A 17,688-nucleotide genomic window follows, 5' to 3' on the forward strand; every position below is an offset into this window, starting at 1 on the left:
TCGCACACTCGCGGACGAAACCCGCTTATGCGTTCTCCGAAATGCGTTGCATGCACACACACACACACACGTGCTTAAACACGCGCGTACTCCGTGCACTAATTATTCATGTAATATCCATCCGTTGCCGCCCCCCCTTTGCGCGACCTTTTATGACCCGCGACCTACGACTCGCGTGCGTGAATCGCGCAATGATTACGCCTTTCTCCCTCTCCGTTGATTTCCGAGACGTTTTCACCCTCGTCGCGTTCTTGGCCTCCGCAAAATCTCGAATCTGTACAATCTTAGGATAAGAATCGACGTGTCTCATGAAAATACCTTCTTTCGTCGTCTCGTTTTAATTTAACCCTCCGTCTGTATACATGAGTCTACGTTCGAGCCAAAATGATATCTGCTCGTATAATTGTAAAACTTGCAAGCCTGCCAGAAAATATTAAATAAACGATTATCAAAATGACTATAAAATTATCAACTGCAATGTAGACAGATGTTTTGTGAATTTTTTTCAGATTTTTCTAAATGCTTTAAGGTAAGGAGAAATAGCGTCACAGACCCACGTATACACTCCAACGGTGCAAAAAAACGTATATAGACGGAGAGTTAATTATTTGTTCATTCGAGCTTCAATACTTGTCTTAATTTCAGGGAACTAAACGCATGCGCCACTGATCATGTAAAATTAAATTAAATTGTCTTCTATAGCCAGTTCCGTTGCAACTTCAGCAAATTAGTACGTTCACCGTGGGTTTGTTAAAACCATGTTCTATGCGCCCTCGCATCCGCGATACCGTTGATCGTCCGCAATTAGCGTTCGTCCGGCCGGTCGTCGTCGCCGCGGCCGGTGCGTTCTCCTAAATTCGCGGTTCTCCCGACGCACCATCTCGCGTAATTAACTCGTTTAATTAACGGGGCTGCACGGCTGATAAGAGTGGCGACTCCGCGACTCGTTTACGCGCCGCGGAATTCCGGAATTTCAACGTCGCCGTTACGCGACGATTATTTTTATTTCCGCGAGCTGCGAGTTACGATAAGAACGTGTCTGCCGAGGACACGTATCATCCGCACTCTCATCTCTCTTCTCTCTTATTCCTACGGAATCTCGATTTTTCCGGGAAAAATTTTTTTCTCGTCACCTGTCGTTGATCGAAACGTATCTCCTTGTCATTACGCGATTGTTTACGCGGGTATTATTTACCGTAAACTATCGATATGTCATTTTCTCGTTTCTCCTTTCTCGAGTGGTCTAAAATTCATTTTCAGTCTGGTTGTTGCGAGGTTCATCGTCCGATTTAATGAGACAGCATGGCAAGACGCGCGCAAATGCGAATCGCAACTCCGAATTAATGGTCGGAAAGTTCGCTCGTGTTTTTCGGAATGTTGCACACCTTGCGGTTTCCATCGCGCGTAACGTGGGCCTGAATAGTTAAATAATAATTGAAGAGTTTCTAGACCAAGGAGATCCTGGCTACTTAAGGCCGGTGCGAACTCAATTACGCATAACGCTTCGTGAATCTTCGTGGGCGTCGCGAGGACAAACAGCCACCGTGGGTAGCGGATGATTTATTAAAATTCTCGTTTCTCTCGTCGGTATTTTTTAACAAGACCATATATTCGACGCCCACACCTATCCGAGTTGCATATTTCATTCGCTTTTTTAGCGCACACATTTTTCGAATTCAACAGGTCTTTTTTTTAGCGCTTTACGCGTTTCACGAGAAAGAGAGAAAACTAAAATAGATCAATTTTCCGAAAGATTTTTAACGTGGTACGTGACCGACGCGCTTGAACCAAGAGCGCATGCAGCTTCGTCGTTTACTTCATAAGCTAGGAACTCACTCGAGTTCAATGGGCTCGAGCGTGAAGAAGGAGTTAATCGAACCCGCGACGGGTCCCGACACGGCCCGCTTCTTGCAGCCGGGATTAAAAGCGGAGTTTCCGTATCTACTTTAGAGACTGCTCCGACTGTCGTTAGCCCGAGCGTGCTCGTTATTTAGCCAGTTTTATCGAGCGTCTCATCCACCAGCGCCGCGTAATCGCGAAAAACGACCGGCGCGGGCGGGAATTTATGCCGATATATGCAGATATATATTTTTGCGCCGCCCAAGAGATTTACGCCGCGCCGAGAACGGCCGTCGATCGTCGGCCGAGGAAGTTTCGCGAGAACGCAACGACGAAATTGGGTTGCCGCGGGCAAGAAGGGGTTGTTTTCGGAAGTTTCCGCGTCCGTCATCGCCTCCACCCTCCCCGGGAACCTCCTCGGCGCACGAGGGCAGGAATGTTTTCTCGTTGGCCCAGTATCGCGCGGAAAGGATGTAACATAAACCGGTCACGTCGGCGCGATGCGCGATGGTCCTGTTAACGAAAGGGGGGAAAAAAGTTGGCGTCGATCGATCGTCCCTCCAGCGCGCTCGCTGCAGAACATGCATTCGCGACGAGCGATAGATAAATCGCATTTAAGCTTTAATGGCACGCGATGCGCGGGGCGTTTTAAATGCGCTGAATATTTTAGATATTTAGGGCGGGCCCCGATGCTCGGATCAGTTTACGCGGCGAATTTTAATCCCCGAAAATAATTCGATCCGCGAAACGACATTTTACGGTTTCGCGGACGCCGGCTGATGAATAATTAACGAACGTCGTCGCGTCACGGCGAGCTCGTTAACTGTCTCGAAAAAAAATGAACTCGCGACGAGTGGGAGTCTGATTTCGAGATCGTCGCGCTGAAATTTTTTCCGCCCTGAAATGTCATTTTTTAATTGCTATCGGATCTTCTTTAAAATCTTTGAATTAGGCAAAAAGTATTGCGCGAGTATCCCAAATAAAAAAAGAATTCAACTTGCGCCTGAATTCGTTGATTGATCAATTCTGTGTTTTCTTAATGACGATTTAATCGGCGAATTGGCTATTAATTGTTGCGTAATTTCGGTCAAGTGGTATTTCGAAAACAATGTATCGATTCGGACGCACAAACGCCGGCTAACGTTGTTAGACCATGCGCAAAAGCCGCGTGGCGCGGACCAGGAGCGAGCGAGTACACGAAAAATATATGTGATGCGAGTCCAAAATAGAAGTCGATCAATACCATGTGCGAAGTGTCTAGCATCGATGTAGTGCGTATCTCATTCGCGAATCGTGACACTCCATGCATTCTCTCGACGTGATGAACGCAAAATCCCTCCACGCGCGCGCGCTGTCGCTTTATTCATAAAATCTCCCCCATTTTCTCCGTTCAAAAATATTTTATTTACGCGCATATATTCGCGAATGTAGGATAAACGTGTGCGGTATATAGCGTGTATCGCGTTACACTTGGATCGGACGTCCGCGCTCGCTGCATTAATCCACATTAACTCGCGAACCGACGCGCATCCAACAGCGCGCGGATCCCGTTACTCCGCCAGCTTTCTCGCGGTCTCGGATAACCTTTCACCATTGAATAAACAAAAGCATTCGTTAAACATTCATTGATCATTTCCTCCTCGCGCGTATCCAGCCAGCCGGCGAATTCCGCCGCAATTTGATCGCTGCAACATTTGCTCCGACACAGCCGCGTGATCTCGGATGGGCGGACCAGGCGGAAAGTATATAATAAGATCGAAAGTAAATTAAACGAAACTCGAAGAGGCGAAGAAGCAGTAGGAGGAGGAGGAGGACAGCCGGCCGGCGGCGGCAGTGACGATCGTTCGATCGTGCGAGCGACGATCGAGACGGTGTCTCGATCGCGATCGATCTGAGATTACATCGCGCGGAACGGCGCGGAAGATGCTTTCCTGAGGAGCGTCCTGGGTCGCCAGCAGCTCGCAGCTCTCGGAATTCAACGTGGCGGGTTTCGCGGTAGCCGTAAACAATGGCTCGGCGGAGCCGCGCTACTACGTGGACCACCTGCATCGGCAGCACGTGCAGCTGCAGCATCAGCATCAGCAACCTCAGTCTCAGCGTCAGCATCAGCAGCACCAGCAGCAGCAACAATCGCCGCGCTATCCGGTGCAGATGCTTTCCGGCCACGTGCCAACCTTGGCCGCGAAAGAGGCCATTCTCGAGCCGCCGCTGCGTCGCGATGACCTCGTCTACGTTCACTGCGCGACCACGGAGGACGAGGAAGTCGCCGAGGACGAGGAGGAAGAGTCCAGGGGGCTCACCAGGTCTAGGTCATGGCTCTGCTGTCCCAATGATCGCCGACCCGATAAGACTGTGCCCATACAGGTCGAGGCCAATAAGGACATGCAAAATGCAGTAAGTTTTCCCGGCCCGGTCTTAGACGATGTATAGGTAGGTGAAAGAGAGAGCGCAAGGTTGAGAAAAAGAAAGAACACTACACCGAAAAGAAAATTATTATTTGTAAAAATATATATTTCTTTGAATTTAATTTTCTTAATTCAAAGAAGTATTAAGTAGATTCAAGAAAATATTTTAAACTCAGAAAAATGTTTTTTTGAATTTACCCAATACTTCTTTGAATCAAGGAAACTAAATTCAAAGAAATCTATTTTCTCGCAAATACTAATTTTTTTTTCCAGTGTAGAAATCTAGAATTAAATCTATGCTTCAACATATATACGTAGTTAAAGCTCGAGGTTTTTTTTTATTTTAAGAAATTAATATTCACGCAAAGGAATCCGCTAACTCGCTATCCGTGAATTGAATTAAAAAAATCTTAAATTATTTTCTGAAGATTTTTCGGGGGGAAAAGACAACTATAATTCCTTCAATTTCGATCTCGTCCTCGATCATATCGTTACTTACCATATCGCTCCTCGTATATCTGTCGCGAGGACGCGTAGGATTTGGAGGCTGATTTATCGCGCGATGCTAACTTTTTCCATTCGCGCCCGCGATATGACGTCGCGTCTTGATATACGCCGTCAGAGAGACCTGTCAACGAGGTCGATACACGACAGGCAGGCAGGCAGGCATTGCCAGGCATTGCTCTTTACAGATCTCCGCGGCTTTTGCAGTCGAGCTTGCGCGCGCGACGATAAATCACCGCGCCGCCGCTGTCAGTCACACAAACGAAAACACAAAAGAACTTTTACTCGATAAATTGCACGTCAGTCATAATGAGAGAGCCGGCGCGGACAAATCCGACAGCGCTTTGCCTCATTCGCGAATAATGAATTCCGCGGCTCTCTTTCCGGGATTGCCCTTGCGCATTAACACCCGCTGGAAAAACTTTGCATTGCGTTCTACATTAATTTTTCTACGTCAAATTGAGATCTCGAAAGTTACCACCGAAGAAATTATTTTATATAAGTATAATATTAATAAAATAGGGTGTGCAAGCCGTGCGTAAAGATGAAAATTCACGGGTGCGGAGTTGACGCACGAGCCGAAGGCGAGTCGAAGGCGAATTTTCATCTTACAGCACTTGTTACACAAATAACTATTCTGTATTTCTGTACTTTAAAGGTAAAAGAATCTTGTCTTCAGTTTTAATTTACTTTTTCCAATATACAAAGTGCTTAGATTGTATAATGATAAAGAGTCTTATGTCCATATTATTACTATAAGATACAACGTTCCTAAGATACAATTTAAAAAAATATCATATTGGAAATTTTCATGGAAATAACAAACTTTATAAATCCTGTTTTCTCTATACATTTATAACGATAGAGGTATGATTCTTTATCTCTAAGGTACAAATTTATATTTTCATAAAATTGAACAGGTTGCGAGAAAATCCAGAAAAGTTATCGTAATCGTATCTATTCAGATGAGCTCTTAACATTCTTAGAGATCTGGAAAGCTGAAAAATGATAAGAAGGAATATCTTTGTACGATTTATGACGGTCGGCTTTCATAATTTATCACCTTGTGCAATTTCACCACGTAATACGGAAGCAGATTAAGCTTTTGTTTCGCACTTCCACGTGCTTCCAATATTTACGACGTGTATCCTAGAGTGTTACCACACACCCTTCTCTCATCGGTGTCTCCACGGACGCGGCGTCTCCTCGTGCACCCTCAGTTTTTTTTTCGACAAATTTCTCCCGGGCTAATCTCACGATGGTTACGACTGACGGAAAACTTTCGTCGTTTCTCTCCCTTCGCGGGAGGCGTAACTTTTGCGAAAATTACTTCCGAGTAATATCCGATAAAACGATTCGAGCCATCGCTAGCTGAAACGCAGTCTAGATCTTTCTAAATGATATATGGGCCGCGTTGAATTGCGCTTGAAAAGTTATATCGAAAGTGTTTTTATATTGCAAGCAAAAGTTATTTCTATACGTTTTCTCAAATGACTCCCCGTTACTAATAGAACGCCTATTTTATCTCCACGGAGATATAAAATTTCCGAGATAAACTTGGCGTCGTGCTTTATATAAACGTTACTCATTCCAAGATTAGACGCGATATTTAACCCTTAACTCTGAAAACTACACACTAGCGAATATGAAATCCCGAGGATTCCTATTTTGGATATGAAGATAAAGTAACAAAATTAATTACTCTCCACTCTGCATACATATCTGCTGCTACAGTTTCTTGTATTTTTCATTATTATGTAAATGCGCACAGAATTAAGTTTCATCTGTTTTTTCTAGAAAAGGAAGAATTGATCAAAATTACGACATAAGTAGTAAAAGTTTTACATCCATTTCTACACAAACGTAGATTTTACTTTAATTTTGGTTTAAGTTACTTCTTATCTTTTTCTAACTTTTAGAACTAGAAAAAGATGAAAAGTAAGTTAAACCAAGATTAAAATTTACTTGCATTGGTAGAAATGGACATTAGAGACTTCACATTCACAGTTGATGATTAAAACGATGTGGTGCGAAAACGAAGAGACTACATGATCCAATTCTCGCTTTCGGAGATCAAGCGGAAAGGATCAAACGGAAAGCAAACAAATGGATGCGAGTCTCCGCGAGTCGACGATCGAACAATTCTCGAGCGGTGTAAATCGCGATGGGAAGAAGGGCGCGGTGAGAAGTAATCGCAAAACCACCGCGGTTTTCGTACCGCGATCGCGGAAACGATTGCACCGTCGCGGTCGTACGGGGATCGCGCCAAATTGCACGACGAAGAGCCCGACGATTTCCGTAATAGATCTTCGCTCATGCGTGGCTGGCAAAACACGCGCGAACCGTGAAACCAGCAAACACCTACCGTTGCGTTGCACCGTTGCGCGTTCCGTAGCGCGCGGAATTGAGGCATTTGCCAGGTACATCGCGACCGCCAAGCCACCGGCACCGGGTCGCATACCGCCGTAAAGTTCAGCCGGAGGGGCCATATCGTTAACGTTTATGAGTTGGTTGACACCGACGAATATGCGCTAAGTCTGCACCGACACTGCGCGCGCGGCAATAAGCCGATAAACGTCGGCGCAATTTCGCAGTCGCTTATCGGATGCGCTCGAGGATAATTTATGTCTGAAAGCCAAGCGCAAAGGAAAAGCCTCTCAGAAATCCAGAGGAAAAAATCGAGAGGCCTGTACCAGGAAAATACTAGAGGCCTAAAACCTTAAAGCAGAGGAAACTGATGGTTTTGAAACGCAAGTAGACGTGTCGCGTTATTTTCTCATCGTAAGAATTAATTTGGTCATAATTTCTACATTATTCGGATTAATGTTACATCGCTAATTAAACCAAAAATAAACTTTGCTTCGCCAGTAAATAACTCACCATTGGTTTTAGTCTTTATCTCAAGATATTGAAACGTCGTGACGGTTATATTTAATAAATGTGGCCAGTCGGGTCGAATGAAAATCATTACCGTCACATCGCAAATATCTCGTTCATAATATTGATCTAACACAGTGTTACGCATCGCGTTATTGTGCCAGATTTAATTTTCCTCGAAAGGCAACGCCTTTCCGAAAAGACGCGTGCACAAAGAGAGCACTTCGCTTGCAAAAGCGCAACAATCGCACGGTACGATCGTACCTCGGATCAGAAATAGCTTTGAAGCTCGTGCCGTATCATCGGAGAAAAAGGTATCGCGCGTCGCTCGGCTCGCTGGACCGCGAAAATATCCAACGTCTTCCATTTTTCTTCACCCTCCCTTTTCTTCGCCTCGCTCCCTCCCCCGTATCTCACCCACTCGCGATATAAGACGCCGTCATTTGTATGCAACCGGCTCTTTTCGATGTAGGTTAATGGTATATGGTCCACGGGGGTCTCTCTCTCTGTTGCCCGGCACCTCGGCTCGTGCGCGCATTTCTTCTTCTTCTTTTTTTCACAACAACACGGAAAGTTACTCCGTTGAGGAACATCGTGCACGCTCCTTCGCACGTTATCCGACTGCACTCGGAGCGCCTTTTTGAGCATCGCGTGAGACTTTGTCCAGAAACTTTACATTTAAATAGACTACAGCAAATATCGACCGTCTTAAGACTCGCTGATCTAGAAAAAAAAAGTAAAATCTATCTTCCACCGAGTAATTATTTATTACTTCGCGCTCCCGACGTTTCGCAAAAGAAAAGGGTAGGATGAAAATTATATCTAAATTAATTGCGAGCGGACGGTCCGATGTATACGAAAGCGAGTTGGGTAATCGAATCTCTTCGCTCGTGACCTTACTCGCCGATGAAACTGCAAACCGCCGCACGGCCGACCGGCCTTGTAATTGAATCCTTGATTGCTTTTTGTTTGAATTACACTCCGTCCGTCGTGTCCCCCTGTGTTTGCCCTGGGTCGACACACGCTCGCGCTCGCGCACCCCTGACCTTAACCGAACGAGAGAGGATCCTCCGTGAATGAAACATCGCGAGACATCGCGAGGCACGCGGAGAGCTCGCCGCGCGAAACGTTCCCTCGCGGATCGGATCTGCTTAAATGTATCGGATTTATGCGCGCACACAATGATTTTTTTCGTCATCGACAACAATATGTTTTATTAATCGTAAGAAGCAGCATCGTGTCAAGATACAATATAGGGCTCCCTTCGAGCTCGCGCGTTCAGGATTTTACTACATTTTTGGCTTTTTGCCGCACGTCGGTACCGGATCTGTGCCGCAAGTGCCAACGTTGCAATGAGGTGGAGCCATCACGCAGGGTCTGTTGTCGGGACACTGCGGTGCATCCTCGCAAGTTTTTCCTGGCAGGTGTATGAAGTCCTCCTCATCGACCCCATCATCGGCCGCCGTCACGAATACGACGGCGATGGCCATCAGCAGGACGACAGTTAGCTTCATCCTTGATTAACTTCGGTCACCTGTCATGCGAGAACATGAGACGTAATCTGCATTATCGCGCAGAAGATAATGATGCGAATTATAAATGTGATAAATATAGATTACATTCCGATATTCACTGTCAGTATTAAAAATCTATAATATTTTTCTATATTTTATGTCACGTATACTGTAGAGTCTCAGTACTGACAGTTGCTGACAGTAAATATCGGAATTCAGCTATAGTAAAATTGGATCAATTAAAAAGAATGCAAATGAGAAAACTAATTGTAAGTAAAGATTGAAATAAAATGAACAAAATAGTACAAAATATCATTGATGCGTTGTCGCGCGACAAATAACAGTGCGAATTAACAATGTGACAATAAATAAAACTATCAAATTAATGACAATTCATGAGAGACTGAGATGGAGATCGAAGTAAAGTGAAAAATTTCCGCTTGCCGAGGATGACGATCGCGACAGGATCTTTCTCGGTTCGCCAAGCGACTCGACGTTACCTGAGCTCTTCGCACAGAAAGTTCCAACTCGCACTAACGTCGATGTGGTACCAAGGATGTTCCAGAGATGAATGTCGCGTCGCCGCGCGACCGACGCGTTTTTATGCATTGCAACCTGCCCCCTGCTTCCTCTTCGCAAAACGCTTGGAAATTACCGATAACGAAGTTGTTGATGTCTCGTAACCGTCCGACACGGCTGGTTGCATGTACGAAGGACGCCCGTATTTGAACGCAAATTCTTTTTTTTTACGCACTTCCCGTGTGAGAAGAAATCACAATTATCCGCGGGAATAAATGGAAGCGAACGGATTCATAATGTATCCTGATCCACGTTAATGATACGCGCTGTTTAATTCTCTCTATAACAGCCGAGAGATCTCGTTCGATTCGCGGTAATGATCGCGCTCGTCAAAATTACATAACCGAATGTAAATGGGCGAACAGACCTGACTCACACGCTAATTGTAAATATCTACGCGCTATTTCAATGCTATTTTAAATCTTTCGTAACAATTGCATTTACGATAAGAAAATTACATTTAATTCGATTAGATAGATTGATCTACGAGAGTCACAGATGAACGTGAAACTCGTTTATATTAATTATTATACATCAAATGAAATTAAGCCCGTTTTAGATTGCAATTAGCGTCAGATTCCAGGTAAAATACCATTTATAATTTTAGGGTTGCCTGACAGACCTGGAAAACCGGGAAAAGTCATGGAAATTTAAATTGGTTAGAGAAATATAATCAGGGAAATATAAAAGAGCCTGGAATTTTGAAATTTGCTCACAATTCCCATAAATGCTCTTATTCTAAAGAGTACTCATAATTTTTTAAATATTATATCTAACGTTTATAGTCCAAATAGTCCGTAAACTTATTCCAATTCATTTTTTATGAAGAATTCGTAGTTCCTAAATTCAAACCCTTGGATATGCTTACTGGAGGTCAAATTCTTCGATCGCGTGCACTTCCTTTCATATGTCTCTTAGCTCTTTTAAGCATTTATTATTTTACTGTCTTCGTTAGATCTTATCTCTCTCTTTTTTTTATTGACTTAAAAAATTGTTATTCTCATATTCTTCTTTCAACATCTTTTTGCGTCTTTTGCTGATGTAATTATAATTATATGTGCATTAACTCGGATCTTTTTTAATCTTTTTATGTTTATACACATAAATAAAAAAATATACATATAAAATAAATGAATTTCCTTTTGCAGCTCCACGCGGCTGCGCTCTCCTCCCTGCGATCCGAGGTGGCCGAGCTGAATTCGCGGCTGGTGGCGGCTACTCGCGCGCGGGAGACGACCGAGGCCGCGCTGATGCGGGCGGAGGTCCAGGCGGCCCGCGCCGAGCAGCGGGCGGAACAGCAGGCGGCGCGGCACGAGGAGCGGCTCACCGAGTTGCATTCCGTCATCGCCGAGCTCGGCAGACAGCTGGAGCGGCATCGCGCCACCGTAATTGCCGAGGAGGACGAGTCCGGTAAGGGTCCAGCTCTTCTCTTCATCCCGCCTTACGATTACGAACACACCGGGAGAGAGTATCGCGATTCTGCGTATCGATTTCGCTCCACGAAGAGCGAGAGAGGGAAGAGAACCTTGGCGAACCTTCGAGTAACGAGTGCCACGGCCAATTCCCCGGCGGGCAATCAGCGAATCTCTCTCCAGGCACCGACAGTAACAATAGCAATAGCTCTCGGTAGCGCGCGCTCTCGATTCCCCCGGTCCCCCTTCTCGATACCGAGAAGAAGAGCGATTACTTAGGGCCTCGCGACGCGCCGCATACCGTCGGCATCGGCGCGCACTGTCGCGAGAGACGATCGTTTATTCCGATAAATAACCGAGGCTGATGGAGTAGATTCGTTTCTCCGAATCGCATATTGTAGAGCGTATTAATCGTCGATGGCCGCAATTTGAGATGGTCTTAATAAATGCGTAGAAGTCGAGACGAGCAGGGACGCCGAGGGTTCCATCACCAACCCGGTAGAGGAGAGCGAGGGCGGTGGGGACAACCATGGAGATGGCGATCGTACCCTGGGGGACGCCGATTCCAGCTGCTGCGAAGACGAGAATCGACCGGCAGAGGTAAAAGGAACTCTTAAGGTTTCAATTTTGAACGTAATATATATACCTAATGTTTGGAGGGTATATTTTATATTTAATATATCTCTTTTAAAAAATGCATTATTATTTTTAATATAGAATGGTAGGGACAGTCCGGCCGCGTTACCGACTCCCGAGCCAACGCAGCAAGCGGCGTCGTGCCAGAGCGTCGCCGTCGCGACGCTGCAGGAAGAGATCACGGCGTTACGGGCGGAGATCACGAGTCTGCAGGCACAACTTGTTCATTTCAAAAGCCAGAGGCAAACGGCGAGCAGCGATTCGCCACGTCGAGAACTCAGAGTGAGCAGCAGTCTTCCGGAAATCGGTCTCTCATAAAAATACGAGAGAAACTGATATTTTAATAAAACAAAATTAATATTAATCAAGACAATTGAAAGAATGGCAAAGAATAAAAATCGAGGAAACAAAGAGATGTTAATAAAATGCAATAATTCCCTCCATTTAACGTGTCCCTTTGTTTCATCCTTTCATGCCCCGCCTCTTCTCTCCGCAGACAAGAGGCAACACCAGCTCGCCGGAACCTTTGACGGCACCGTGCTCGCCGCTCTTGCCACCGCTACAGACACCTCCGACAAAGAGCGTAACGAGGGAGGAGCCGCCGGTTCTTAAAATGGCAGAGAGGGTGAGATTGAGGAGGACGGATGAGAGGCACATTACCGGCCCGGACATCACTAATCTTGGGGTACGAATTTCATTTTATCTTTCTTTCTAATTTTCACACACAGCAAACGCGTAATTATATTCTAACATATATCAGGTGTGCTCCACAATGGTCGCCGAGCACCTCGTGTCGGATCTCTTGGAGCAATCCAACCTGCAGGAATTGAATGGCTCCGAAAAGCAATTCGAGGTCGAGACGGAACGGTTGAACAGCAGACTCGAGCACGCGCGGGCGAACAACGCGGTCCTCGCGCTCACGTTGCACGAAAGCAAGGCGCAATGCGATAGGTACGTTTGTCAAAAATGATACGAATGACACGCGTGAAATAATCTTTTTATGTCACACGTGCGTGGAAAGTGGCCCATTCCGCGCGCGACGCGCGCGGGATAGACCACTTTCCACGCACTTGTAATATAAAATAGGGTGTGTAACACGTGTGTTAAGTTGAAAATTGGACGTGCACGTCCAATTTCCATCTTACAGCAATTGTTACACAAATAACTATTTTTTTTTCGACGTTCCAGGTTAAGCTTATTAGTCGGCAAGTACGAGTCGAATGCGACGGCGTTGCGACTCGCACTTTCGTACAGCGATCGCGCGATCGAGGCCTACGATGTTCTAGTCGCTCTGCTGGAGAGCGAAATTGCGCTCTCCACCGAGAGAAATAGCGTGACAATCGATAATAGAAGGGCAGCCGAAAACGTTGCGTATCACGTCCTAAATAGACTCGAGAACGACTGTACTAATACGCTAGGCGCTCCGTGGGAGGACAGCATGGTCTTGTCAGACGAGTAGGTATTTCACGTCGTGCGTAGAGTGTGCAATTTTTTATCATAATAAATGCCTTTTCGGTAGATCGGAAATAACGTGGAGCGTGGAGGACGAACAGCGACTCAGGAGACACATCGGAAGGCTGAAGGGAGAACGTACAATGGTCAGATCGACGGCGGTCGAGCTGGAGAGCGTGCACGCGGAACCCTTGAACTCAAAGAACACCATCTCTCTGGCGGAGGCCAGGAAACTCGACTTGGAGACTGCCGTACTCATGCAGGTCGGTATCTAGTTAAATTAAAACTTAAGAGAAAGAATTTTAGAATTTGAAACGAAAGTTCAACATATGTAAAATTTATTTTACAAGAATTCAATATTTTCATAGGAATTAATGGCCATGCGAGAAGACAAGGCCGAGTTACGCGCCAGAGTGTTTCTTCTGGAGAAGGAACGCGCTACGATAGAATTGAAGTTGAACGCACGTGACACGCAGATCGCGGCGCAACACGCCACCATACAGCATCTTCAGGGCCAGCTGAGCGACGCGGAAGCTATGCTTGCGATGGCGACAAACAAGGTATCGTGTATAATCTTCAAAAACAATGACATTGCTTCGATAAATAATTAACACAGGTAGATTTTATCGACTCAACTGGCATTGAATTAAAATCATGACATTTCGATCATGGATTTTGATCGTTTTTAAATGTGAATAAAAATTATAGACTCGGTAATATGATAGACTCACAAAAAAATTATGATTTTAATTCAATAAATGTGGTCAGTTGAGTCAGTTAAAAACTATCTGCGTATAATCTTCAAATTATTCCCTTTCCGCGGCTCGGCTATAATTAAAAGTACATTTAGGACCGAAGTTTAAGCGACAACGAGAGCGAGGGAATGGAATCTGAATTAATCGAGGCGCTGGGCAGGGAGGCAAGACTGAAGGAACGCCTGCAGGAATTGATCTCAACCTTGGACGAAGTCAATAAGAATTCCGAACTCAGGCATCAGCAGTCCGCCGAGCTTGTCAACGACTTGAAAAGAGCTAACGGGTAATTATCATGGAAAATTTGCCCGTCGTTACTCGCACATATAATCGAAATAAGGATAAAAATGTCCCTCAGAGCGCTGGTTCAAACTCTGGAAAAGTCCAAGAAGAAATATCAGTCCAGGCTAAAGAAGCTGGAGCAACAGATGCTGGGAATGGTAGAGAGACACGCTGCGCAGGTATGATTAAGTATAGGCGAAGTATCTGTAGTGATCACTCATTCGTAAAAACGGTAATAATTTATTACACTAGATACATGCTTCCGTAGTACTATTTCTTCTGCAGTTCTTCCCGCCTCTCCTTTAGTCTCTGCTCGACCAGATCGTCCAGGTCGCTGAGCGGTGTGTAGATCTGGTGAACGCACTGTGCGCCAGCTAGCATTGTGACCAGTGCTGCTGCACAGAATATAATGTACCGTGACGTGGATACGTTAGCCGGCATCGCGCGATAGAAAGTCGGCGCAAAAAAATTGCCTTCAGGCCTGTTCCTGCTTTAATCTTTCCTCCACCAGCTCCTCCACCCTTCGGCGCTTGTACGTCTTGTAAAAGTTAACCTCTCCCACTTGCCAGTGGATCATAGAATATTCCAAAGCGGCCCCGAGAATGAAGAATAGCGGCAGCAGTCGGTACTCGCCAAGCGCTTTTCCCGGCAGTCTACTAATTATCCTCTTCAATTTTGGACTGAACATTGAACCGTCCAAATTTCGTTCACCGGGTCGCACAATCGTTCCTTCTGCTAGTCGGTTGCCGCCATATTGAATTTTTCCTGATAATGGCACATGCGCTGATACAACACAAACCTATATATGTATACATACATATATGTATATGTATATGTATACAGTAATTTTTAATTATGCAAATACACTTCAGGGGATAAATTTCATAAAAACATTATACGAGTACAAATCGTTTAGATTTTATTTTATATTCTGAGTTATAATAAATTAAAAAAGAATTTTTGCACTATGATGATGTAACATGTGACGTTGATGTATTTAACACTAGAACTGCTAGAGATTAATCTATATTTATTTTCACCGAAGAAATCTTACAAATTAATAAAGTTAATCGTCTATTTAATTTCAATAACAGTCAGGGAAAATTTCAGAAAATAAAATATTTAAAAAATGAGTAATAAGTTACTAAGAAATGTCAAACGGGTGACCCCTTTGGTAGTTCTAGTGTTGAAAACTGTAATTTATATTAACAAACATCAAGTCACATCGGACATATATCAGATTGTATATTGTACTATTTTTTAAATTAATTACAGGTGAAAGCATTGAAGCAACGAATAGCTTTACTGGAGGAGGAGTCGATGGGCTATAAGGGAAGCATGGCACTGCAGTCTCAAAGTTCTGGCGCCAGCGAAACGTCCTTATGACAGTTGAGTGATTAAACGGTAAAAATGACACACGGTGCAAGCTTAATAATTCAATAATTACTTTTAATGTTTATCCTGTCATCACGAGGAAATTATGATTCAACGCAAAATGGAGAGATCGAAACTCTTTCTCTCTCACACACACACACACACACAACACACACACACACACACACACACACACATATATATATATGTACCCACACACACATGATTAAACGCAAAAAGGAGATTGAAACTTTCTCACACACACATAAACACACATACACATACATACACATATTTTTTTACACTGAATAGTCGAAAGTAAAGACGCTTAGCTGTTTGCTTTGTAATTATATCAAGGTATATATTGCTCCTAACGAGAATAAAAAAAGAAACGATTCAGCTAGGCCTACGCAATGTGTGCAATTGTGTCGATACACGAACGCAAAAGCAGCCTATATAAAACAGACCCTTCAGCACGTCATAAGTCATAAATTACAAAAAATTAATTCAGTAGTGTATCGCGCTATCGATAACCGCCGTGTACATATGTATATTGTAAAAGCATAAACCACAAGTGTGATACGTGTAAACTATAATGAAATAAACTGTGCTTTATTATAGATATCCCCCGACAATGCGTCCGCAAATACTTGATACATATCCACTGTGTCTGTACAAATTAGTTATATTTATCATCTCTCTCTCTCTCTCTATATATATATATATGTATATATATATACATATATATATATATATATATACAAGATTTACACGTTACACTAAGCATCCTGATTCTCATCCTGCTGCTGCATCTGTAATGCCATAGTCTCTGTGGCGTTATTCTCAGGTACATCGGGCCCTTCCTCCGCCGGTACATCATTGATCTCCACCGCCTCTTTGCTCATCATGATTTTCTGCATCTCCTCCTCCAAATGCACGCAAGCCTGCTCGATCTCATAATTTTTAGACACCAAACCGACCCACTGTGCCTCGAGGGCTCTCAGCTTGTCGCCTCCCTGAGTCTGCATCGACTTCCTCTGCCAGTTGATCTCCTGAATTTTCTTCCTCAGCGTCTGCAGCTGCTTCTGCGCCTGGCCTAGTAGTTGAACCAGTACCTCCAAATAGGATTTCCATGCTTCGCAACCGTAATCCATCATCAGTTCCAAGTTGCAAATTCTAAAATTGCCCAAAAGCATATAGAGGATAATGCAAAAATCGGAGAAGGCGGGTGATACGCCGGTGAAATCTTTTGTCTACCTAGTGGCTTGATGCTCCAATTGCGCGCTGCTGTTTTCCACGCTTTCGTTCCACGCAGCTAAATCGTTCAACTTGCCAGACGGAGGCGGTGGCAACTCGTAACGCTTCATGCTGAGCACTTCCATCGGCAAGCGATTGTGCATCCTATCGAACTCGTGCTTCATTATCTCCGTCTCGAAAGCGGTTATGCACAGAGGCTGCAGATGCTCCAGATAATTCTTCGTCGGTCTGTAACGTCGTGTCTCTTCTTCTACCATCGCCAGTGCCTGAAATACACAACATCGAACCACAAATATTTCGCGAGATGAAAAAAATACGTGATGACTTTTCTAAACATAACATCAACGTATAACCTATCACATTACTATTATATTATAAGGGTTGAAGGCGCTAACGCTCCTAACCTAAAAGGAGCAAATAAAAAAAAAAAAATATAAATGAATATAATTCTTATTTACCGCTTCTCGTACGCCTGGTTCATCATATCCTTGATCAATATACGGCAATGCATCAACAATCACTTCTCCTGCCATAATGTATTAAAATAAAATTGCGTAAAATTAGTCTCTGTGTTAATTCCTTGAAAGCAAACTGTCTTCTTCTTCTTTCTTTATTTTGGCTCCTGCCTCTTTTCAGAGGACAATGACAATACGGCGAAAGCAAACTCAAAACTGTCAAGCGTTACGTTTTACGTCAAGGAGTAAGAAACATGAAGAGAGCAAACTACCCAGTAAAGGCCTTCACACACAAATCGACGGAAGACGTAAGACGTAAATCGTAAGGAAATCCACCAATCAGAGTCGAC

At 44.3% G+C, this 17,688-nt stretch overlaps 3 protein-coding genes across 10 annotated transcripts in view; 1 reads left to right on the top strand and 2 right to left on the bottom strand.

Annotated features, from left to right (window-relative positions):
• LOC139813706 (colorectal mutant cancer protein) overlaps window positions 1–16,250 on the top strand; it is a 39,771-nt gene extending 23,521 nt beyond the window's left edge. For 2 of the 7 annotated variants that reach the window (XM_071779367.1, XM_071779366.1), the window contains exons 2-13: window positions 3,494–4,233; window positions 10,867–11,128; window positions 11,585–11,730; window positions 11,848–12,048; window positions 12,263–12,451; window positions 12,527–12,717; window positions 12,955–13,221; window positions 13,286–13,481; window positions 13,587–13,778; window positions 14,069–14,256; window positions 14,329–14,431; window positions 15,528–16,250. In XM_071779367.1, coding sequence (XP_071635468.1) covers window positions 3,991–4,233; window positions 10,867–11,128; window positions 11,585–11,730; window positions 11,848–12,048; window positions 12,263–12,451; window positions 12,527–12,717; window positions 12,955–13,221; window positions 13,286–13,481; window positions 13,587–13,778; window positions 14,069–14,256; window positions 14,329–14,431; window positions 15,528–15,638 — 2,289 coding nt within the window. In that variant the 5' untranslated portion in view covers window positions 3,494–3,990 and the 3' untranslated portion in view covers window positions 15,639–16,250. Of the gene's footprint in view, window positions 1–1,122; window positions 4,234–10,866; window positions 11,129–11,584; window positions 11,731–11,847; window positions 12,049–12,262; window positions 12,452–12,526; window positions 12,718–12,954; window positions 13,222–13,285; window positions 13,482–13,586; window positions 13,779–14,068; window positions 14,257–14,328; window positions 14,432–15,527 lie in introns of those variants that run through there. The other 5 variants (XM_071779369.1, XM_071779368.1, XM_071779370.1 and 2 more) reach the window with 4 other exon arrangements.
• LOC139813712 (ubiquinol-cytochrome c reductase complex assembly factor 5-like) lies at window positions 14,477–15,000 on the bottom strand. Its single transcript, XM_071779382.1, has one exon. It carries the CDS (start codon window positions 14,938–14,940, stop codon window positions 14,728–14,730), a length of 213 nt encoding a protein of 70 aa, XP_071635483.1. The 5' UTR covers window positions 14,941–15,000; the 3' UTR covers window positions 14,477–14,727.
• On the bottom strand, window positions 15,146–17,587 carry Bcas2 (BCAS2 pre-mRNA processing factor). 2 transcript variants are annotated; one of them, XM_071779381.1, is made up of 4 exons: window positions 17,342–17,587; window positions 16,884–17,149; window positions 16,367–16,802; window positions 15,146–16,332 (listed from the first exon to the last, which is right to left on the bottom strand). In XM_071779381.1, the coding sequence occupies exons 1-3, from the start codon at window positions 17,414–17,416 to the stop codon at window positions 16,406–16,408; spliced, it is 738 nt and encodes a 245-aa protein (XP_071635482.1). In that variant the 5' UTR covers window positions 17,417–17,587; the 3' UTR covers window positions 15,146–16,332; window positions 16,367–16,405. The 2 variants fall into 2 exon arrangements, with proteins under 2 accessions (XP_071635482.1, XP_071635481.1); XM_071779380.1 differs by having other exon boundaries at window positions 15,146–16,802.
• Between the last annotated feature and the right edge of the window lie 101 nt (window positions 17,588–17,688).

This window comes from Temnothorax longispinosus, chromosome 5 (assembly GCF_030848805.1).
Source record: "Temnothorax longispinosus isolate EJ_2023e chromosome 5, Tlon_JGU_v1, whole genome shotgun sequence".
In the NCBI taxonomy this organism is placed as follows: Eukaryota; Metazoa; Arthropoda; class Insecta; order Hymenoptera; family Formicidae; genus Temnothorax; species Temnothorax longispinosus.